At 43.3% G+C, this 23,329-nt stretch overlaps 1 protein-coding gene across 1 annotated transcript in view; it reads right to left on the bottom strand.

Moving 5' to 3' along the window:
• Window positions 1-2,563: 2,563 nt before the first annotated feature.
• LOC113972785 (serine/threonine-protein kinase TNNI3K) overlaps window positions 2,564-23,329 on the bottom strand; it is a 43,248-nt gene continuing 22,482 nt past the window's right edge. Inside the window, exons 10-28 of the mRNA XM_027694194.1 lie at window positions 22,754-22,892; window positions 18,279-18,423; window positions 18,086-18,190; window positions 17,351-17,445; window positions 16,579-16,728; window positions 15,803-15,889; window positions 14,731-14,787; window positions 13,638-13,730; window positions 13,495-13,552; window positions 13,175-13,369; window positions 12,739-12,843; window positions 8,122-8,174; window positions 7,904-7,956; window positions 6,461-6,593; window positions 5,636-5,745; window positions 4,110-4,169; window positions 3,728-3,897; window positions 3,072-3,151; window positions 2,564-2,944 (exon numbers count right to left, since the gene is read on the bottom strand). Of these exons, the coding sequence (XP_027549995.1) occupies window positions 2,868-2,944; window positions 3,072-3,151; window positions 3,728-3,897; window positions 4,110-4,169; window positions 5,636-5,745; window positions 6,461-6,593; window positions 7,904-7,956; window positions 8,122-8,174; window positions 12,739-12,843; window positions 13,175-13,369; window positions 13,495-13,552; window positions 13,638-13,730; window positions 14,731-14,787; window positions 15,803-15,889; window positions 16,579-16,728; window positions 17,351-17,445; window positions 18,086-18,190; window positions 18,279-18,423; window positions 22,754-22,892 (1,965 nt within the window). The 3' untranslated portion in view covers window positions 2,564-2,867. The remainder of the gene's footprint in view (window positions 2,945-3,071; window positions 3,152-3,727; window positions 3,898-4,109; window positions 4,170-5,635; window positions 5,746-6,460; window positions 6,594-7,903; window positions 7,957-8,121; window positions 8,175-12,738; window positions 12,844-13,174; window positions 13,370-13,494; window positions 13,553-13,637; window positions 13,731-14,730; window positions 14,788-15,802; window positions 15,890-16,578; window positions 16,729-17,350; window positions 17,446-18,085; window positions 18,191-18,278; window positions 18,424-22,753; window positions 22,893-23,329) is intronic.

The following is a 23,329-nucleotide window of genomic DNA, read 5'->3' as shown; positions in this document are numbered from 1 at the left end:
CTGTGCTGTGCTGGCTGCCCTGTGCCATGCTGTGCTGGCTGTCCTGTACCATTCTGTGCTGGCTGTCCTGTGCTGTGCTGCCTGTCCTATCCTGTGCTGTGCTGGCTGTCCTGTGCTGTGCTGGCTGTCCTATCCTGTCCTGTGCTGTGCCGTGCTGGTGGACATGTGCTGCAGGAATGCCGGGTTCACTCCTGCCTGCAGTCCAAGTCCTTGTCTGGGCTCCATGTTATTTTAATTATTTTAATCTAGATCATCTATTTTAATCTATTGCTGATATGTTAATTTAAAATATCACTACAGTTGCCAGGCACTGGCAGGTCTCCAAAGCAGGGTAAGAATCCTCGGACTGTCTCATTCTTGGTAAATATTTTGATATGCTGGGGTCCTCGGGCTTCTCTGGGAACAGCACAGACTACTTGCAGTCCCACAAACAGCTTTGGAGCATGTTCTACTCAGTAATTTACATTTTTCAGAGTTTTTGTTTGTATTACTGATCACTCCTATGAAACATGTTTTTTCCCTAAGTCTGATGTTTCTTCCATAGAGAGCAATTATCTACGACATTGTTTTCTTCAAGGAACCAGTAATTTTAATTACTAGTAAAATTATTTGCAAGCAGGTGGCTTTGTAAAGGGCTTTTTAAACTATAGAACGTTTGCTTTCTGGAATTTTTTTGTTGTTTTCATGTGACATGTTCCGAGGAGGTACTCAGGGATGACACAGCAACTCAGGTATCTATGAGTACACTGAGGTATTAGTGCACATGAAGTCTGCTCCCTTGCTCCATTTTTAGTTCTCTAACACAGTTTAGTTTCTGATTTTCAGGCCCAGTTGCTAAGTCACTAAATGCAGAGTCACTGCATGGTTGCTTTAAGCAAGGGAAAAAGACAGAGTGCAGAGATATTTGGAAGAAAAAATTCCTGCTGAAAAAGAGACTTAGAGCTGGAACTGAGATTTCAGATATGACAATGGATTCTTTCTGCCCTGTTGGTGTTTCTGGCCAGTATGAAAACCAAGGACTGAGACCTACTGTCTGTTCACCCTCCTTCATCAGCTTGTGCTTCTGTGGCTCTACGATATAGAACATCTGGGCAATTAGGGTCAGGTAGGGAATATTCATCAGCATCCTAGACGCACCTTCTCCCTTCTGCTCTGCACCTCTTCCCTCACAGAATGCCAACTGCTAACGCTGCTTGTACTTCTAGAAAGAATACAGCAGATTTCCTCCAGCTGCAGACAAATCTGGATGTTGTTTTGTTGTAGTTTAAAGGGAGGGACCTTTAAAGCTCCTCTTGTTCCAACCCCTCCATGGAAATATCCCAGTCTGGGAAGATTGCAGACAGGGTCCAGCAGGTCCCCTTGTGAACCCCATCCTCGGCTTTGCTGTGTGTTTATCCTGACACTTCATTATCCCAGCAGCTGCTGGTGTAAACAGAACTGCACCTGGGACAGGAGCCCAGGGGAGCAGAGGTAACCACTGGCTGGTACCAGGGGCCAGTGGTGGGAGAGCTGTAACAGAGCTGCACTTGGAGCTTGGTTTTCCTTCCCCCACATTCAGCTTTTCAGCAAGCGAAACACAACAAATGAAAAACCACCTCTTCCCCAGTTTTATTGCTTCAGGACTGTGGAATTAATGGCAGGCATGGCAGCAGAGCATCGGCAGAGCCCACCACGCAGTCACAGCTCATGTCTGTCATACTGCTCGAGGCCTCATCACAGACCTGCTTCAGGGATCGTGGTTGTAGGAACAATAACACCCACAGAGCTCTGCCCAGCAATGGTGAGTTCTGACTCCCACTCTGCCTTGGCATACATACAGGATTACAGATACAGTTTGCTAATTTTAAAAGACTCCAGAAAATAACAGCACAATTAACTCCGTAATTGCTTGTAGAGGAATAGTTTAATTTCTCCTGCCCTACCTCTATTCTCTTTTTTAATTCCCTGTGCTCAGTCACTGCTGCAGGGTCTTTTTGTGGCACTGGGTGCCCATTGCAATGGCACCTGACACAGGTTTGCTTCGTTAAAAATGCCACTTTGCACTATGTTAATGTTATCAAGTTTGTGACACAATTTGACACAAGTTCCTTCTCATTTAAAGTTTGTTTTGGAGTTCCTGTGTTGCTTTTTGTAAGCAAACCACTGAAGGAAAGCTTACACTTTTCGGGGAAAAACAATCCCTCAAACCAAACCAAGTGGATAACAAAACATGGATGTCTGGAGGAGTTGATGGAAGATGGACACCCAGATATGTCCACGTTCTCAGCATGCAGGAGAGCACCCAAGGGTCAGAGCCCTGACAAACTGTGGCCGGGGCCGCTGTGCTGGGGAGCTGGGCCAACCCATGGAGGGGGGAATGGGACACGGGATGTGTCTGGGGCTGTGGAGAAATCCAAACCAGGTCTGGTTCAGAAGCTGGGACCAGGGACAACCAAGCTTCAATGGTGGGTGGATGGAAGTGAGGGTGACAGGCTACTCCTTTCCTTGATGGGGATGGGGCTGGCGATTCCTGGGCACCTCCCAGCCAGGGTGGGCTGACAGGGCCATCCAAGCTGAGAGCAATCTGCCTCAAAGCTCTGGAATATAACTGATGTTTCTTTACTTTCATCTCATCGTGTTATCAGTGCCCAAGATGAAAGTGCAGCATTCCTTGTGGGCATTCCTGTGTTACAGAACAGCAGCACACCACCAAAACCCAGCCCTCGGGCAGGTCAGCAGAGGGGGATGCTAAAGCAGAACGCAGGATGGGGATATTTGCCATCAGTGCTAAAGCTGTTCAGGGATCTCGGTGTGACACCTGGGGTTTGGTGGTGCAGCGAGAGCTGCAGGTCAATGGCCAGGCTGGCGGCAGGCAAACGGTCCCTCCCTCAGCTGCTCTCCTCGAAGCTGCCGCTGCTGCCGCAGGAGTGGAACCTCATGGTGCTCAAGGGGTCCGACACGTACCCTGCAAGGTGCAGAGAGAGGATCAACTGTAGCTCTGCACAGCAGTGGTGCTCCTGTCCCCCCTCCCTGCAGTGCTCATGGCAGCAGAACAACTTGTTGTGGCAGAGAACCCCTCAGCATTAACTCACCGTTTTTGTCGACTGGGGGGTACTGGAAGTTCCTTCTCATGTCATCCAGAGACAGGCCTTGAGAAGGGGGTTGCCCAGTGCTGCAAATTAAACAAGAGGTGTCAGTTTAGGTAAGACTGATGAAGGCTACAGGAGCTTTTTCTTCAGAGTGGGAGGAAAGGACAGTACCACGAGACATCAGTGTGGGGCCTGACCACAGCAGTTCAAGTAAACAAAAAGCAAGAAAAAGTCATGAAGCAAGACCAGGACCCACAGGCACGCTGGCACTCGGTTACCATTCTCAGAGTAACTGCCCTCAAATACCCCATTTGGGGCTTCACAACTATCTCTGCATTGTCATCTTGGAAGCAATTCCAGGCATCAATCCAGGATCATTGCCATGTATTTTATGTGTCACTGCTAAAAGGGTCCTGCAAACAAGTTTCTCTGGTGAGGAAGACGGTGGAATTATCTTCCAGTCATGAACCAAACCCACTGTCCTGCTGACAGGTAGTTTATCCCTGATCTCTGTAATGGGCACAGGTGACGGCACAGGTCTGGCAGAGCTCTCTCCTGGTCCTGCCACACCACCTTGCAGGAGCACGACTTCCTTCCCTTAATCACCTCAGTCTAAGCCTTTCAGAGCCTCTCTCCCTCCCTGGGGGGCTCATACACACCCCTGTGACCAGACAGCGTAGGCTCGAGCGTTCAGGGCGTATTCCAACTCGAACCGACTGCGCAGTGCGGCGACGTGGCTGCGGCCGGGACCTCCCCGGGCCACGAGGCAGTCCGAGGAGGAGGAGGGAGACAGAGACCCGCTGCTGTTGCTGGAGGCTGGAGACATTAACTGGATTTAAAAAAAAAAAAAAGGTACTGTTATTGCATATTTACAAATCCTTCCTCATGTCTCTCATAAGTTGTCCCCCACTTTTCCTTGGACTTTTCCAGCAGCTCCAAAGCCACTGCTGTCCTCAGCTGCTGGCACTGTCCCTGTCCCCACTTGTACTCCTATCTGCTTGTACACACACAGACCCCCCATGCTGGGAACCAGGTCCTTACCTCAATATTGCACAGACACTCCTCTAACTTTGTGACAACTTCTGAGAACTCTGGTCTCCCCTGGGAACACAACAAAAAAAGCAGAGCTGGGTTAAAAATGGAAAGGGGCAGATCTGCTTGAATAGACTGACACACAGGGATGGGATTTCTCTGAATTTCATGGCATTGCTGTCAGTCTGTTTGGGAATCTGATGAGAACTGCAAGTTCAGTGCTGAGTTACGAAACGAAGAGGTGTGTGTATAACGACTTTAACTGCAATTCATCTCTTTTTCTGTAACAATTACATTTGAGCTAATAATGACTAGATCATAAGATTACAAAGATGCTATTAATAAATTCTTGGCTCTGCTCTCTTCTTTGGTTGGCTTCCTCTTTGCCCATGAACAGGACTTTGGACACAGCAACAGCAGTGACGAGCAGCAGACAAGCTGCCTTTGTGGCCGTCCTCCTCCTCCCCTTGTCCGTGTACCTGTACCCCCCCACAGCTGCTTCCCACCGCCTGCCCAGCCCATTCCTGGACAAGTGTGTCCATCTTTGTGTGCTTCAAGTAGCACAGAGGTTTGTGGAGGCCACACTCGGGACTGGATCAGGCAAGTGAGGGGAATGACAAGTAGCCCTCCATTATTGCCTGTCTGTGTTCTGTCCCAGCTCACAGCTCAGCCTTCCCGGGAAGCTCAGGTGTGACTGGAGCAGTACCTGAGCACTGTTTGACAATGGAGGGCTGGGAATACCTTAATGAGGTAACTGCTAAATAAGCTACTCATTCCCATCACCACCTTGTCCTCAACAGAACCACCTGTAAGAGGTAGGCTCTATTTAAGGGCTTTGGGCCAAAGCCCTGCAGCCCTCTCAGCAGCCCTCCAGTCCAGGAGTGACAGCAGCCTTGCCATCCATGAAGGAAAGTTTAATAAAGAACAGAAGCAAAACACTTTTAATAAAGATCATTTTAACAACTTCTTGCTCACATCTTGTGAAAAGTACTGGCCATCCATGAGGTGACTGTGCTATCAATTTCTTTATAATTTTGTCATGAAACTCTAAAACATTGGCAAGATGAAGTGATGTTGGAGTGTCACTGATGGGTAACAAAGCGCACTGGGACTCTGAAAAAAAGGTTTTGGGGCTAAGTGGGCTGTGGGAATGCTGACAAGACACAGGGACTGCATCCATTTCTGTGCTTGCTTAAGTCAACACTTTAATATGACATCTTATTAATAAATTTAAACTTAATGTGTGTTACATGCTGTCATTAGCAGTTATATACAGAAGTCTGAGAGCAGCAAGGAGTTTTCTACTCACACTATAACTCAAGTCATAATCAAAGCTACATGATTAATTAGGTTTCATTGAATGGCTAAATGTCAATTTACTTTCCTCCTCAATTCACCAACTCTCCTGTATTTCCTGACACACCCCGTTATCTGTCTGGGGGCTTTCTGCAGTGACCCTTCCCATGGAAACTGGGATTCTGGGGAGGGTCAGCCAGAGCAGACATGCCTGTTTTCTCACTGCCAGGGGCACTCACCTCGGGACAGGCGTTCCAGCCCCTCATGAGCAGGGCAGAGATGGGCTTGGGGATGGAGTAGCCGATGGGTGGGCGGATGTGGTGATAGGCCATGTCTGCTGCTGCTGCTGCTGCAAAGGACAGCCCACAGAGACCCGTTAGTGCCTGAACTCACACAGATCCTGGGAACACACCTGCTCACTGCTGAGACACCGGGCAGGCACAGGAACACTGAGCCATCCAACCTGTGGATAAAGGCATGGAGGTTAAAGGAGGCTTTTCCAGTCAGACTGAGAGCAGAGTGAGCTGCCCATCCCCATGGCCTCGGGCCCACCTCCAGCCAGAGGACAGACGGCAGTGGGGGTCTCACTGGCAGAAGGGTCTCAGCCCTCCCTCCTTACCCGTGCTGGCTCTGACCATGTCCTGCAGCACTCTTGACCTCTAATACGTCCTTTCAGGGGTCAGAATCTCAGGAGTGCCAAGTGCAGCCCTGGAAAGGCCACTCTGCTGTTGGTACTCCCCCATAGTTTTTGGGTGCTCTCTTGAGGCATATGAGGACAAGTACCAAGGAATGGCTTTGCAATCCCAACACCCACATGAGAGGCAAAAAAGCCTGCAGTCAGAGTGACTTGTTTCTAATGCTAGACCTGGATAAGGAATTGTAGGTTATGTAGATCTGCAGGGAGTAATATACATGATTATAATGGGATATTTCTGTGCTTTTCACCAAATGCTGTATCTCAGCACTTAATAACATACTTTAGTAAACTATTGGTTAAAATTACACAGAGTAGCTACTTCTTCACTTCAGAAAAATTTAAAATACTAATTCATTGAGCATCTTACCTGGTTTCAGGTGAGCAAATGGAATTTCTCCTGTTAACAGCTCCCAGAGGCACAGAGCATAGCTGAAAACGTCAGCTTTGATGGTGTACCTTGTGCACTGGGTGAACACCTCAGGGGCCATCCAGCGCAGGTTCTGCACACCAGGAAACAGCAGTCACATGTTAGCAGTGTTTGCCCCCTCACACATGCACCTATTCCTGTCTTTGTATGTTTGTTTTCCTTTGTTTTCTTATTTCCTGCCTCTGTCACTCCATAAAATAACTGGTAATTTGCCAGGAAAAATTTTCACCTGGCTTGCAAAATCTAGTCAATGTGTGTTACTGCACATGATATGTAACTGCATTAGCTTGGTGCTGTCTCAGCCCTGTACAGCCAGGCTGAGCAGACTTTAAACATGAGAGTAGGGTGAGAATAAAAGAATAAGCCCAGCCTCCAGGCCTGCAGACCACATCATCAGGTCTGAGATAGATATATATATATACATATGAATATATGCCATATAATAGGAATTATATGATTCAGCTGGGAGAAGTAAAAGCTGATCACAGCTGTATTGGGCTGGGCCTGCTCTCTTGGGGTCTCACCGCTGCCTGCAGACCCCTAATTCTGAAGCTGCTTCACAAGGAACTGGCCTCTCCCTGGGGTGATGGGTTTGGGGTGATTGTCAGATTCCTTGTGCCCTGGTTCCTTTACTCTGCATCCTCTACAGGACAGGACAGTCCTCCTTAGGTCAGCCTTTCTCAGGACAGCCCTTCTCAGGACAGACTTTCTCAAGACAGATCTTCTCAGTGGGATGTCACCAAGGCCTGGCAGGACCTGGGTCTGAGCAGGAACCCTTGCTCCTCACAGTGAGTGCCATTACAGGGAGTTAAAGTGCTGATTAAAAGCCCTGGTGTAGTATTACCCATCCTTTGGCATCGCCCGTCCCACCTCACATTAGTAGTTAGGATGATGTGAATATTCCGGGCCATGGAGTGACACATGGGATGCATCTGGACTTAAAGCCATGAAGACAACAACAACTGTCTTGTAAATCTGACTGTGAGCAACAGGCTGTTGTGGAGAAAAGAACTGTGAAATAAGGGAATTAGTGCTGAGGAACTGATTCCCTGCTAGAAAAAGGAATCTCCTGCCAACAAATGTGTGTGACAGTCAGGAAGGGTGGATTAAAAATCACTCTTTAGAAAGGAATTTGGGCAATAGAGCTCCCAAGACAACCTTATAAAACATTGTTTTCTGTTTAAGATGTTATATATTCCCTCATCTCTGCTATTAAAGACACCTAAAGGAAAAAAATTAAGCCAAACCAGAAAAACACTGAAGAGATGAAATACTACAGCAGTCCGTCTTTTCCAATAAATATATTTCCAATGTCAATTTCTCCTAAATAGGGTTTGTCTGTATATTTGATATTAATTATGTGGAACAAAACAAGAAACAAACCCCAGGTTGTTTTGTCATGTTGTCTTCATCCAGGGATTGCAGAAATCGAGATTCTGAAACAGAACAAGAAAAATAATTACTGTCAGGACAATACAGACACACACCTTGTTATACAAAAGCCCTGTATTCAGTGCAATCCTACAGGATTGTCTCAGCCAGCGCGTTTAGTTTTAGAGAATTTGGGGTTAATTTATAAATGTTTCACAAAAACTCCTTACCTCCAAAATCAGCAACTACAGCATGACCATCCTCATACAGGAGAATATTGTGACTGGGGAAAAAAAAACTATAGGTAATTGTTTGATAGTGTCTTAAAAATGGTGAAAATGTTACAGTTTTGGGTCATAGATACACTCTTGAGGAGTTCAAATTACCTGCATAGGTAGTCAAATGTCTATAGCTACATCTTGTATTTATTGTTAGAAAGTGCACGTTAACTCTGAGAGGCAAACCCAAAGCTTCAGAAGGTCAGCTTTTAATCAATACCAGAGCAAAACAGCTTCTGTAATTAGTTACAGACCCAGTCTAATAGTTTTATTAAATAAGTGCACCTAATCTCAGTGATGAAGATGATATTTGAATATAAGCACAGTGATGGCCTTCAAATAAAACTGCATGGACTGATTCTTTTCTCTTCTAAGGCTTAGGTAGGTGTAAATTCATGGTGGTAATCCCAAATTTATGACGGTGTATAGATGGGAAGGAGCAGATCCAAAGAGTCGATATAGAATGGATCATGCACACAAAATATCTTCTGCCTATTGCAAAACATCATTTAGCAGGGAAAGTGTATATAGAATCTATTGGAAATTGATTTACTGATTCAAGGACGTTACAGTAACTTATTTAATTTTCAGCAAAGAATATACATGAGGAATTAGAAAAAAGGCCATTTCATAAAACCATAGAATAATAGAATCATTAAGGTTGGAGAAGATCTCCAAGATCACAGAGCCAAACCTTCGACCAACAATCCAACCTTTGAACAAGGCTTTTAGAAATCAGCAACACAAACACAGGTTTTCAAACAAAGTGGGAACACGAGGAAAGACTCACAAGATGTCTTAGCTAGGTCACAAGCTTCCAGTACCTCTTGGGATGAAGGTTTCCCTACCCCAGTCATTACACCTTCAGGGCCCAGGGCAGTGGTCACAGCACCAAGCCTGACAGTTCAAGAAGTGTTTGGATGATACTCTCAGGCACATGGTGAGACTTTTGGGGATGGTCCTGTGCAGGGCCAGGAGCTGGACTCGATGATCCTTGTGGGTCCCTTCCAACTCGGCATATTCTGTGATTCTGCTTTGGAAGGGCTGAGCAAATCACAACATAAAAGTGCAAGAATGTGGACACAATGCTGCTGACAGGATATTTATCAAGTGCTGACTGATCCAAGTAAATTCAGAAGTGTGAAAAGTCTATGTAAAAAAGAAATGAAAAATTTGGCCAAGGCTTACATGGGGAGAAAAAAATGAAAGTGAGATTGATGGTCTCAACAAAAAGCACAACTTGCTCATATTAGAGCTGCAGATAGACACAAGAACAGTCAAGTGAGGAACACAAATTTCACCAGATAACAGTTTTAGGACAGAAAAAAATTTAAGTTCTCCCAAGCAGGACTTTCACAAATCACTGTCTTTAAGATTTCTAGTTTCACCTAAAACCAACATGTGGGATGATAAATTTAATCATAAAAACGTAATCGTGACTCTTTCGATTTATATTCAATCTAATTTTAGCTCCCATATGTACTTTCCATCAAAATATTGAAGTGATTTGAGTATGACATGGGGAATTGTTTTGAGATCCCCACCAGATGCCAAATGAAAATATGAATCAAACACAAAGCTGAACTAGAGAGACTCTTGAAGGCTGCACCCTGGGTTGAGTGTAGGTACACAAGTCATAGAAAGCTACAGACTTTGCTGTGGTCTTCAATCAAATTTGGCCTCTGTCAGTAGGGACAAAAAATATCCCCAAGTCTCAATGTGAATAAACTGCATTGAGCCCTAGCTTCAACTTCAGTCTTCTCCAGGATTGTGTAGACCTTGAATAAATACAACTTGACAAGTCAAGGCATAATCAAGACCTGGATTGACAGTTTTTATTGAGAAGCTGAGAAATCAATTGACAGGCCCTTTTTCCTCATGGCATGCAACAGCCTTTCATAGACTCACAGAATCATTAAGGTTGGAAAAGATGTACAGGACTATCGAGTCCAACCTGTGACCCACCAGCACCTTGTCAACTAGACCAGAGCACTGAGTGCCACATCCAGTCATTCCTTGAACACCTCCAGGGATGGGGACTCCACCACCTCCTTGGGCAGCCCATTCCAGTACTTGACAGTTATTTCCATAAAGAAATTCTCCCTGATGTCCAACCTGAACCTCCCCTGGCCCGGAATATGACAAACAATGCTGAAAGGCTCATTCTGGTGTTGAGCACATGGATGGCCATATCTGAGGGCAGGACACAGGCTCTGGAGGGTTTTGTCAGTCTGGTACCTCCAGTGAATGCTGTAGTTACTGATTTTTCTTTTCTGTAGTAAAAAATACAGCACACAGAAACAGGGCTTGGAAGGTACAGCTCAAAAATGTTGTTATTGCCTCAATGGCACTTGCAAATTTGAAAATCTTGGATGAGAAAGGAACTCTTAAGCCTCTGTTTTGAGAAATACAGAAGACAAAACTGAGCTGAGCTGAGCAGGCAGAAGTTAATAATGAGTTCAGCAGAATCAGAAATTAATTGTCTTCTGTTAAGATCACATAGGGATTGCAATGGTGAGAGCAAGCATCATTCTCTTCATGAAACCATGGAAGGAAGAAAATGAGAGAAGAATGAGTAATGTGCAATCATCCTGCCTTTGTGAAAGGATGTGGTTCTTGGGTCTGCCAGCCATGGAGGCTTCTCCCTCCCATGGCAAGTGACAGGCACAGCATGTCCCTTTCCCAGAGATCAGGGCCATGAAAAGATCCTTCTGCCTTTAACACGCTGTGGGTTTAATGAAAAGCAACAGCTATTTTAAGATTTCACAAGGGATGTTTGAACAAAGAGGAGTCGCAGACTCTATCCCCATTACCACCAGGCTGCCATCCTCTCTTTCATCTCCCTCACCAAGCAGCTTTCAGAACTGTTCACGGATAGTTAGAGCCATCAAATGCAGGTCAGTTGCTCAAAGGCTTGCTCCAGCCATGTTCAGCTGTTATGGCTTAAATTAAATTGATACTAAAATGGTCTCTTTTTTATTAAAGTGCTATAATCATTGTGGCTGTCATCCCTCACCATGGTGTAAGTAGTAATAAGCTGATACGTGTCACCATTGCGGATAGCTGTCAGAAGTGAAAAGCAAAATAAAACTCCCAATTATTCTCCAAATGGAAGGATAACCCCTTTTCCAGGGTAGAGTACATGAAAGATTCATTTCCTTCTCTATTCTGTCAAGCCACATTGCAGATTTATTTAATGCATTATGTGTGGTGCATTAGATTTCAGAACTCACAAAGGGGGTTACAAGCTATGTGAAAATTTAAGGTAAAAAATATGAAACTCCTGTGAAGCCAGTGGCAAAACTTAACACAATTTCACTCTTGGTCTTTCTCTTAAATTGTTGCAAAGATTTTCATCTGGTAATTGTGCCTGTGGGCTGGCTGGGACTCATGCTGCAAACACAACTCCTCCTTTTGCACTGAAGTTGAGCTGCTCTCATCAGCACACATCAATGACAGTAGTGTCCCTACAGCAAATTATCTTCTGACCCTCACAAATATGATCTGTACAAATTCTGTGGGGCAATTACATGCTTTCCAGCTCTCTAGGAAGATACTGGTTTGGGTTTTCTTTTGTGGAAAATGTTATTTGAAGTCATTCTTCTAAGAGCCACCACAGCCTGGAGCTGAGCTGTGAGGCCTGAATCATGGAGCTGAGCTGAGTCTTGGCTGCCCTAGTCTGAGCCTTGGCTGCCCCAGAGCAGTCCCACAGGTTGCAGTGGTCAGGCACAGGGCTCTCAGCTTGCATCACAGCCGAGGCAAGAGCTGCAGCCTTGAAAACAGGGCTCTCCCTCAGAGACCATGGGTTGTGGCCCGAAAGGAACCTGTGCAGTGATGCAGGGATGTGAAGGAGACTCAGAGGGAAAGTGGGGGATGCCACCCCAGTGTGCCTGTTGCTCTCAAGGGCTGACAGAGTTAAGGACCATGTTTCACCTTAGCAAAAGGATCATTTTCATCTCCAATCTTGCAGTCAATGCAGTTTAGGTATTTCACCCCCTGTTGCTGAAACATGCACATCACGAGACTGTTCTCATAACTAGAACAGCAAGAATGGGCTTCTTCCTGTAGACATCGAGGACTCAGTGCTCCTACTCAGCTACCACCAAAGAGAGCGATGAGTGCCTGGTCCTGTGTGAGACCTCAGCTCTGGGAGGAGAGCAGTCAGAGCTGCTTTTAGCTGTAACAAACCAGCCAAGCAAATCAAGAAACACATGAACTTGTAACTACGGGGAAATACTTAGAGTAAAAGAGACAAAACAAAGGAAGAAGATGAAGTGACAAGGGAAAGTGACAGCAGGTGCTGGGCTAAAATACATGGAGCATTCAGAAATGGAAATTCAGAAAAACCTAAACAAACAGATGCAAGAAAATGCTCTTTTTCAGTGACTGCCGCCTTCAAGGACAATGACAGTTTGGCAATTGTGACTTGTAGGGGTTTGTGTAACACTTCTAAGATTATTTTCAGTTCAGAGCTAATGAGACGTGACGTGGTTACAGGAGTCTGTGGAGGTCCCTGTGCCTTTGAGCCTTCATGTTCTCTGAATATTTAGGTTAAAGACAGAAACTGACCTGTTCAAATCCCGATGTATGATGGGCTGTGTGAGATTGTGGAGGTACTCCATGCCTTTGGCCACATCTACAGCAATGATTAATTTAGACTGCAAATCAAGAGTTCTGTATTTTGGAAAAAAAAATTACTCAAAGTTAATAAACTGTCAAAAATTGTCTGTAAATTATTCTTAAGTGTAAATCGTGCAACCTTCAAAAGTGTTTTACATACAAAATAATGTTATATAATCTATGTAATGTAAAATAATGACAATAACAATTTTGTGATTACTTACCAGTTTCCCTCGTACACCAAATTAAGTGAACCAAAGATCAGCATTTTCTAGTGTGTTCCTTTCTGTGTTGTCTTATACTGAAATGCATATTTACATCAGCATAGATTCCCTACTCTTCCAAATTCTATGCAGAAAGCCTGAGTAGAGGACAACGAGAATACCTCTTCTGCTCATGGAGCAGGGAAAAGAGCGATCCCCCGGAGATGTACTGGGTGACGATGGCAAACTGGCTGGGGTCATCCAGGCACGCTCCCACAAACTGGATGACACACGGATGGTTCAGTCGGCAGAGAATGGAAACCTCCCGGCAGAACATGTCCACGTCAGACTTGGAGCAGTAGGTGTTGGCTCGATAGCTTAGGATTGACACGAGAGAAAACAGAAAGGCAAAAATATTATAAAATACCATAAAATATGGGCTTTCTTAATACTTCAAACTAGGCCATTGCCCAAACAGGATGGAAAAGCCTGACAAACGTACCGTTTGATTGCAACAATTTTATTTCTGCACCGTCCCTTGTAGACTTTTCCAAAAGACCCTAAAATGATTTAAAATAAATAAGCACAGAGATGTTTGTTACGAACATCACACATTTCAAGAGGATGCACTTTCCATTCTGGTACCTGAGCCGATAATCTCGTGAAACTCTATCTCAGAGAGCTGAAGGTGGAAGTGCGATGGCAAACCAGCGCGGAGTAGGAGAACGTCAGCCTTCTCTGCAAAAGAAACACTCATCCTGCTTGTAAAACGTGGGTCAGGGGAGGACAGAACATAAAAGCACTGAACTTCAGAACCCTCGCACTGAGAAAGCTGATTTTCCTGTGTTAATTGAGTGCTAAACCTGTTCCCTTTCTTCCATTAACAAAGCAAATCCCAGTGACAGACAAATCCTTGCAATGCCACAGTTGCCTTGGCATTCCTGGCTTTAGCACCACATCAGCCATGAGCACTTTCCCTCATCCCCAAACTCTGCCTGTGCCATGGCATGGTTGCACAAAATTCCATACATGGAGAATCAGTTTCTTTTTTTCTGTGCATCCAGTGCTGATTGCTGCTGCTGGAGATGCTGTTCCAGAGCCAACTCCTAGTGACATGTGGAATCTAAATTTAGTTGTCAAATGTCTCTATCTTGTTGACTTTTTTGGTTTATTACTATAAAGTTTATCATAATATTTCTAAGTGGAACAATTGGATGGTGCTGTGTACAGAATGTAAGGATTTGAATATATCCAGTGAACATTTAAAGAGGAAAATTGAAAGCACCACAAAATAAAAAAGGAGGAAATATTTCAAAATGCAAGTATTTATCTGAATATTTTATCTGTGTTTGTTTCAGAGCAACACAAGATATTTTTGAACAGAATTTTTCTTGTAAAGATAATCCAGGCATTTTATAGTAGGATTCAATATGGTATTTATTTTCATTCATGGATAAGTGGGTATTTCATTAATGCTAATTCACAAAACAGTCTTTTCTCAAAGAAATAACAATAAATACATCCTTTAAAGTAAATGAAAATAACATAAATACAAGACTTGTCATTATGCTGAGTAACAAAGCTAAGTATGCTGTTTCATAAAATTATCCCAGGGAAATGGAACGATGAACAATGAAAATTTCAGGAATAATGAATCTTGTGCAGGATGTTCAGGGTGACAAACATGGTGGGTAAAAAGACCTCAAAAGTTCAAGTTTTCCCTTGCCATTGCAAATACCTTTTGTCATGCTTTTAATCTTCCCCAGAGGGGACGGCACTGACACGTAGGAACCATCTGAAATAGAGAACAGAGTGAAATTTATGGAGTTCAATGACAGCATAAGTGTCTGTGCTGATAAATTAATGAGGCAATGATGGCTGAAAGAATGAATAATAAAGCATGAGAATTCAAATAAACACACAAACACATCTGATATGAGCTGGTTTGGGCTGGGATACAGTTAATTTTCTCCACAGTGAGGGGTACAGCAGATGGAGGTGTTGTATTGCTTTGTTGTTGTCCTTTTAATAATCAGCATTACAAAATCTCCCTGGGTGTGCTTATTGCTTGCCAAAACAATTTCCAATGCACACATAACCTTAGTCTAATAAAGAGTTACATACACTTGAGCTATACTACACCTAAACCTGGAACAGGCCAAACGATGCAGGGAGCAGGTTGATGCTGCTGCTGGTTGTAGGTTTCTCCTGTTTACATACCTGGAGCACTACATGACCCAGACAAACCCCAGGGTACAGCACCCTCGTCTTCTCCGAGGCAGTGCTCCAACACACAGCCAAAGGTTTTGTTTAATTCCTCTTCCTGGCTTTTGTCATTTAGTCACCAATGCAAATGAGTCTTTTTGTAGCAAAAAGGGTAATTAATTATTTCCAAGGGGGAACTAGATATCCAAAGCTTTAAAAAATATGAGGGGGGCTGAGTACAGAAAGAAAAAATATCAACAACCAAAGAAACATCAGAACTAAACAGCACAAAGAGAACAGCTACGCAAGGCATTCAGGATGAGGAAAGGTGTGAGCAGTGGTTGACAGGAACTGATTTTCAGCTCACAGCTTTGGGCTCCTCTTTCCAGGAGTAACATGAGCTGACAACTCCAATTTAAGATAACGGAAGACTTCTGACATAAATTAAGGGTACCTGGAAAATGGTGAGTCCATAACACTGATTTTATTTGTGCCAGGTAGAACTGAGACAAAGCTCCCTGACATGGGTGGATCATTTCCAGAGACTTCAGCATTCTCTGGATCAGGCCTTTGGTTAGAGAATAAAGTGATTGCTCAGCCCATACCTCCTCCAGGCTGGGAGTATTCATTGCAGGGGGATTCATCCTGAGGTCTCTTGTAATGCTTCAGGAGGGTCACAATGGCATCATGACCTAGGAAAGAAGGAGGAAATATAAGGACTTGCAGGTAACTCAGTAGTCTTTTTTGGTTTTGTTGTTTCTGTTTTGTTTTGGTTTGGTTTTTTGTTTTTAATTGATTGATTTATACAAAATCAAGGGATTTTTAAAAAAAAAGTACAACACGCCTGTAAAATATGCAAACAAAGACATGGTGGTGCTAATCTGAAACCTACTGTGATTCTTAACCGCAGAAACGTGGGAAATTCCTGCCAGTAAAAACAAGCATGTTATTTTCATGAGTCCACCTACCCCTAAAATGTGAGATATGGCAAAGGAAAAACCTGCTGCAGAAATCTTGCAGTGGAAGTTGAGAACAGTCTTCAGCAGACCTGACAGGGAAACCAGTGCCTGAAAAATTTGTTTTGGAATCCTAACCCGGACAAATTTTGTCACTTATTGCTGCAGACAACTGTTTTAGCAGCACAGAAACACACCTCTCCTGAAGTTTGTGCTGGATTAAGCTGACATTTAACAGAGATCTGAGAAGAATTGAAGGGCTGAGCTTTATAGTGCTTTGTGCCAGGACCTGGAGAGCAGGTGGTGAGAACTCTGTCTGCAGGCACTGAAGGGTTATTCTGCAGGGTTATCTCCTTCCTTAGCTGCCCTCTCTTTGCTGCACGGCTCCTATGGATTTTGTAGCAGAAATTAGAAAGTTGAAATACCTTTCTCATAAGCCCACATCAAACAGGTTTGCTCATCCTTTTCTCCACTGGACCTGCTGGGATCACAAGCTACCAGATTCATATCAGCTCCGTTATCCAGCAGGAACTGCACAAGGCGAATGTGGCCATGGTAGCAAGCGCAGTGCAATCCTGGAACACCAGAGAAGTGTGGGGAGCACAAGTCTCACAACATGGCAATATCACTGCAGCAATAACTGTAAAGCACAGATTGATTTCCTCGATAAAGGAATATATTGTCAAAAATACCCGAGGCAAGAGGTGGAAATTAAACATTAAGGCTACAAGAACCAATCTAATTGCCTCTGCACGATGTGTCAGCATTTCCTCTGCCACCCACAAACCACATTTAATGACTCTGCACGTGGGAAAAGCAAGTAGAAACAAAGGCAGCTCTCTGTAGTAGGGACAGGGATGTGTGCAGCCCTTCAGACACTATATCCCAGAAGCCTAGCTCCTTGCAGAATAATTCCTAACACTACTTAGAAGCCTCACTATGGGATGAACAGTTCAGGCCAGGTGTTGTTACTCATATACATGCTAACAAGCCTGACACATCCTTACTGAAGTCTTATCACTTTTATGCCTGCCTGTAAAAATATTTCAAAAAGTTGTGCTCTGTCTGAAAGGTACTTGGATTCTGGTCACCCAATTACCTTGGAATTACCCTGGAAATCCTGATGGTGTATGTATGGCTTCCTGATATTTTAGTGCTGGTATATGCCCTCATACACAATCAGGACGGTGATGTTACCTGTGTGCCCATCTCTTCCCTGGTGATTGATGCTTACAACATTCTGGTCAAGAAGAAACTTGACAAGTTCTATGTTCTTTCCATAGGTGCAAGCGCTGCAGAAGTAAAGGGAGTGGTGAATGCTACAGTCCATAAAAGAAGTGCTTTGGGTAGAAAAAATTTACAAAGAATAATAGAGAGATAAAAATGCAGTAATAAAGGATCTTTAGAAATGTGCAAATGCATGATTAATCCACCAAAGCATGTTCCTTTTTATTGTTTCAGAAACATTCTAATTATTGCTGAATAAATTAATTTTGCACAGCTGTGCAAACAGTTTGTGTTGCAAAGTGCCTCTTAAATAGCCCTTTGCAAACTTTCAGCATCCTGACCAAATCGTGCTCTGCCACCTGGTTTCTCATTCAGAATACTTGTCTCCACCAGGCATACAGGTGGAACAGGGGCTGGGCTCAGCTCCCAGACAGGACAATGAGAGGAACCATTGTCCATCCAGGTGTTGGTGAACCTGGTGCCTTTCCTACCTTCCTCGCTCTCACTTGCTCTCTCCTCATTCTGGTTCTGCCTCTCACTTCATGCCCTCTCCTGTATCTCACGATAGAAACTCACCCTCCCCATTGAGCTCTCTGCTTGCTCTGTCCCTCACCTGGCAGCTGCTGAGACATTGGTAATTTTGGACGCTGTGTTGCAGGTGTGTGTTAGTGGAGCTCTATTGATAATGGCATTTGAACACCTCACCTGTGAAAAGCTGTTTCACTGAATATGTTTTCTTTAGTGAGACTTTCTGTTCCTGAGAGCTGAATTATTTCTTTCACAACTTCAAACTTCCCATTGTAACAGGCACTGAAGAGGAAGCCAGTACAGAGTTGTTAGCAACGCCAGCCTTCCCACGAGCCCCAAACCCACCCAACAGCTGCTCCGGGGCACTCACAGGTGTAGGGGTGTGTCTCCATAGATATTCACCACGTGGGGCTGCACTTCGAAGCTGCTCTGCAGTAAGAACTTCACAATTTCGTGGTGCCCAAATCGAGAGCAGAAGTGTAGAGGAACGTGATCTTCATTGTCCTGAGCATTCACTGCCAGTTGACCCAGAAAGAGACCACAGAAAGGATTTTATACTTAACACAGAATATTTAGTAAAGCTTTATGTGTTGTGCCTATACATTTTGAAACCTCCTACTAAAATATTTATGGACCTATTTGTTTAAAATTGAAATTTCTGTGGTCTTTCATATATCAAACCCATACTGCTCTGTGCCATCTGCAGTGCAGTGTCAAAGCAATCTTCTGGACTTGAGACATAATTGCTTTCTTCCAGCAGCAGACTTATTGAATGCTTTGAGGAAGTTTTCCATGAATGAATCACAAGTTATAAATGACCCTTACAAAGAGCAATTGGGAAGCAAAAGGAAGATAACAACATCAATATGACTGGGAACCTCCAGGCAGCACAGAACCACTGGCATCTGCCAGTAGTAGCAAACTATTCTCAGTGTGGTTGCATGGAGTGGCCCTGGAGGATCCTTGATCTGCAGATGGGAATTGTGTGAGACTTCCAGCTATCCTTGGCTACATCCATGCCAGGGAGCCTTCTGCCTGTTTATGGGGTGGGCAGTTGCATTCCAGCACCAGAAATGGGTACGGAGGTACCTTACATGGCTCTTCCTTCATCTATCCTGTAGAGAGTGAAGAACAGACTGGACAAGGCTCTAGGCAGAGTTCTCCATTGTTACAGACACCTACAAATACTGTTTTCATTATCCGAAAAAGGTCTTTACTCAGCTTGAAAGACAGCATGTATTTCTGTGATTCTCAGTGCATTTCTTCCTGTGTTTAAAGACAGAACAACCATGACTAGTTGATTTTGTAACTGATAGAAATGACAAACCCAGTCTACTTTGTGCGACATTTAGTTCAGACTTTGCACCAAAGGCACCAGGTCTTTTAGGCAGTTTACAAGAAATGAAGAGACTACTCTCCATTAGAGGTGTCCTAACCTGTACTCCCAGGCTTTTACACTGACAAACTTACAACTCTGACAAACATCCCTCAGGAATATCTTTCCTACAGCTAAGCCTCCTTGGGACAGAGATGAAACCAACCACATTCTGAGAGTTTGTCTTCTCTTTGATTTTCTGTGAGCATAAAGAGTAATGAAAATTAAAATAAATCCCTGTTTTAAAACCTTTCTGAAATAATGATGAATGCTCACAGAAACGTACAGTCCTTTGAAATGCTGGATTCTGTTTCAGGTCAAAAAAAAGGAAAAAGTAATTCCTGTAACTTTAATTAATCTTGTGGCCCACAAACATCATTAACTGCTCCTGCTAACCTTCCTAGCAGTCTTGTATATAAGAAGTAAAGAAAAGCAAACTCTTTTTCTCCTCTACTGTAAAATAATTCTTCACTTTATAGATTCATGTGACATGTTGGCCTTTGTTTTTTATTATTATGTGGTACCAGGCATTTTGGTACCATTTTGCCAGATACATTCCGAAGTGCAATAAATAAGAGGGGAATAAATACCAAAATTTTATAATGATAAATGTCAGCATTTTCCGGTATGTCCCCACAGAATGTCCTGAAGGACATCAAGGGCTTCAGTCTACAACACAACAAGGTGCAAGGTGGAGCAAGGAAGGAAATCTCCTTTATATATCCAGTTGGAACTGATGTCAAATGCCTGCAAACCATTTTCTTTGGCTCTAGAAGGATCTGTAACTACAAAATGGGATGATTGGTTTTGTTTCAATTGATAGTTTTTTGATTTCTAAATGAAGCACACCAGGTACACTGGAATATTGTCTTTAAAAGAAGGAGAAGTTTACATTCAAAACAAAAGATAATTGGTCAAAAACACCTTTGAAGAGTATTATAGAGAAAAAGTACATCATATTGATTCAGGAATTACTAAAGAGGAGTATAGGAGAGTTCTTCAAATTGACATTTTTAAAGTACATTTATATTAAATTGAGGATAGAGAGTATAACTGTCATGGCAGTCAGGGATTGAAAACTGAGGTTGCCTTACAAGTAAACAGTAAAACTGAGCAAATGCCAAGTGCTTGCCTGTGAAAAAAAGGAATTCTGTAGAAATTATTCTTATCACTGAGATATGACATTGGTAGAAAGTAACAGGTGAAACCACGACCATAAGTGAAAGGATGAAAAAAAGACAGTGCAGGAAATGTGCTTGAAAGAGCTTATGAGATTTCTGAAAATACAGAGTTTCTTAGTCCTTCCCCAGAGTGTTTATGCTAAAACAAATGATGGGATTGGCATGTGGAGAACTGGCAGCACTTGTAACATTAGGTTTATATATGGGCCATGTGTAAAACATGGACAATTGCCATGACACACATAGGCAGCACTTTTCTTTTACATTTTTTCTCCTAATTTGTGGTTGTTCTGAAGAACTTTGGCCATTGTTAGGCTGCAAATGTTCTTTATTTCAGCAGCATTCTGACCTTTTCAGCCTGATTTGGTGGTCACTGCTTGTCTTCAGTCACGGTGGTTTTGGAGCTGACTAACGAGTCAGGTTATGTTAAAAGAAATAGTTCAAGTTTGTGACCCCAATTACTGGTCTGCACTGAACACTGTCAAATTTATTCAGGTTCTTTCCCCAGTTCTTTTAATTCCTGAGCATTGAAGACTTGTTCCTCTGCTGCTGCATTTATAGCAAGTTTCAAAGTGTGCTGCTTTGAGAGCAAAAGACTTCCCGCTTCCAGTCTCCCTTTTCTTTTTCCTGTGCTGAAGATTCTGATTTTAAAGAAAAGGACCTGAAATAGTGCCCCAGATTCTTTCCTTTTGGAATAAACTCTCTAACAGAGAGCAAACCTCCTACTGCCTTGTTATGGTGAGTGAACATCTCTTCTTTCCCCTCTTTTTTATAATTATATCAGCTCAGTGCACGCACATCGAGGCTGCGACACCCTGAGCTCGCTACTGACAACAGCTTGTACAGACCTGACTGTGCTGCTTCCCTCCATGTTTTTTTACTGCGTGAGGAGGGCGTGTGACTGCAGGCAGGATGCACAGAGAACATGGTAAATTGATGTATTATAGAGCAGTACTTTTCTGAGTAATGTACTGTTCCTTTCAAAAAAAAAATTCTGTCTCTTACTCTAAGGATAAGAATTTCCAAATATTTTTAATATTGCTTAGTATTTCACAGAATCATAGAATGGCCTGGGTTGGAAAGGACCATAAAGACCATCCAGTTCCAACCCCATGCCATGGGTAAGGACATGTTCCACTCAACCAGGCTGCTCAGAGCTTCATCCACCCTGGCCTTGAACACTTCCAGGGATGGGGCAGCCACAGCTTCTCTAGGCAACCTGTGCCAGGCCCTCACCACCCTCACCATCCTCACATACCACAGGATATTTTTTCCTAATATCCAATCTAAACCGACTCTCTGTTAGGTTGAAGCCATTCTTCCTTGTTCTATCACTCCAGGCCCTTGTAAATAGTCTCTCTCCATCCTTCTTGCAGGCTCCCTTCAGGTACAGATTAGAATCTCCACAGTAATAATCATAATATGCATAAAATGCGACCTCTAAGTTTTAACATTTATATGGCTTTGTAGAATATCTCTCCACTGTGTGTGACACAGGTGTCACAGCAATGGAAGAGTAAGACTGGAGTGTGGCACATTTTGTGCCTTCAATGCTACTGAAACAGCAAAAGCAGAGGGCACCAGCTGCACACTGACATCAGTCATGAGCAAAAATATTTCAGATTGCAACACATGCAAAATATACAGCAATGAGATATAATGTCACCAACTGACATTGCTGTGAGGCCACCTGGACAAAGAACATGCAGACTCCTGACTTTCACAGAACACCCAAAGTGTGCTGAAAGACTTTTGTATCTGTCCAGCCCATCACGTGTCCACATAGGTACTTTCTCTGACAGCAAATATCCCACAGTGAAGAGTATGAAATTTGGCAGCATAATAAAGCATGTGCTAAAAAGATCTCATTTTCTGTGGAATTTCAACTTCCATATGAATTATTTTAAATTACTTGCTTCATAATTTTGACTTAAAACCCTCCACCTGTATCTCATTCACTAGTTCCCTGTGCACTGAAGTCACTTTGACTGCAGATCCCCAGTGCATGGCCACATGTTCCCTGTTTGATGATTGCCTCAAGAGTAAGCCATCTCTGTATATTAATCTTAATTTTTTTTTTCTGCTCCTGTTTTTCACCTCTAACTTATTACTGGAAACAGAGTACATATGAGATGACAAACAAGCAAAATTAAATGAGAAAAACTCTCCAACTGCTGGTTTTTGTTTCAGTTGCCCGAAGATGATACACACACACAGAGTAAGTGTTAGGAAATGAAGACTGTCTATAAAACACAATGTTAGAGCTGATTTTTAAATATCTTTTCTTACCATCAGCTTTACTTCCCTCTTCCATCAGGAGCTTTGTGATGTTGAGAAAGCCTTTGGCAGCAGCCAGATGGAGAGGTCTGTCCCCAACTTCACCACTTGCATTCACATCAGCTCCGAACTTCAGTAAGAGGTGGGTTACCTAAATATTTGATAAAGGTTACTTAAAATATTACATGAAAATAAAACTTTGAGAAAATTAGATACAGTATTGCGTTGGGTAATACTGCATGTGGGCATCTCTGTAAAGTTAGAACAAGGAGAGGAGATTCAATAGAAAATTAATTTTTAAGTTACACATTTATAAAAATATTAAAATTCTCAAAAGCAAGAGTTCATTCATTCTCTAAAATGTTCTCTATGGTGAATGGACACCAGATACATTTGTTTGAATGACTGGTCAGCATAATAAAGGAAATGCCCTCAAAGTCCCCAGAAGCCAGAGCCATGGCTCCTGTCTGATTGGTCTCTTATCCCAGAGCCCCTTGAACTTTCAGGATCATCTCACAGGACTGTGACTGTTCTGCAGTGGCTTGTGGCACATGAGCAAACTAATCTCAGCCCACACAGGAGGAGTTT

This window comes from Neopelma chrysocephalum, unplaced genomic scaffold, assembly GCF_003984885.1.
Source record: "Neopelma chrysocephalum unplaced genomic scaffold, ASM398488v2 Primary Assembly neopelma1_97, whole genome shotgun sequence".
Taxonomy (NCBI): domain Eukaryota; kingdom Metazoa; phylum Chordata; class Aves; order Passeriformes; family Pipridae; genus Neopelma; species Neopelma chrysocephalum.
Note: the sequence above shows the minus strand (reverse complement) of the source record. Positions and strands in the feature narration are given on the sequence as shown.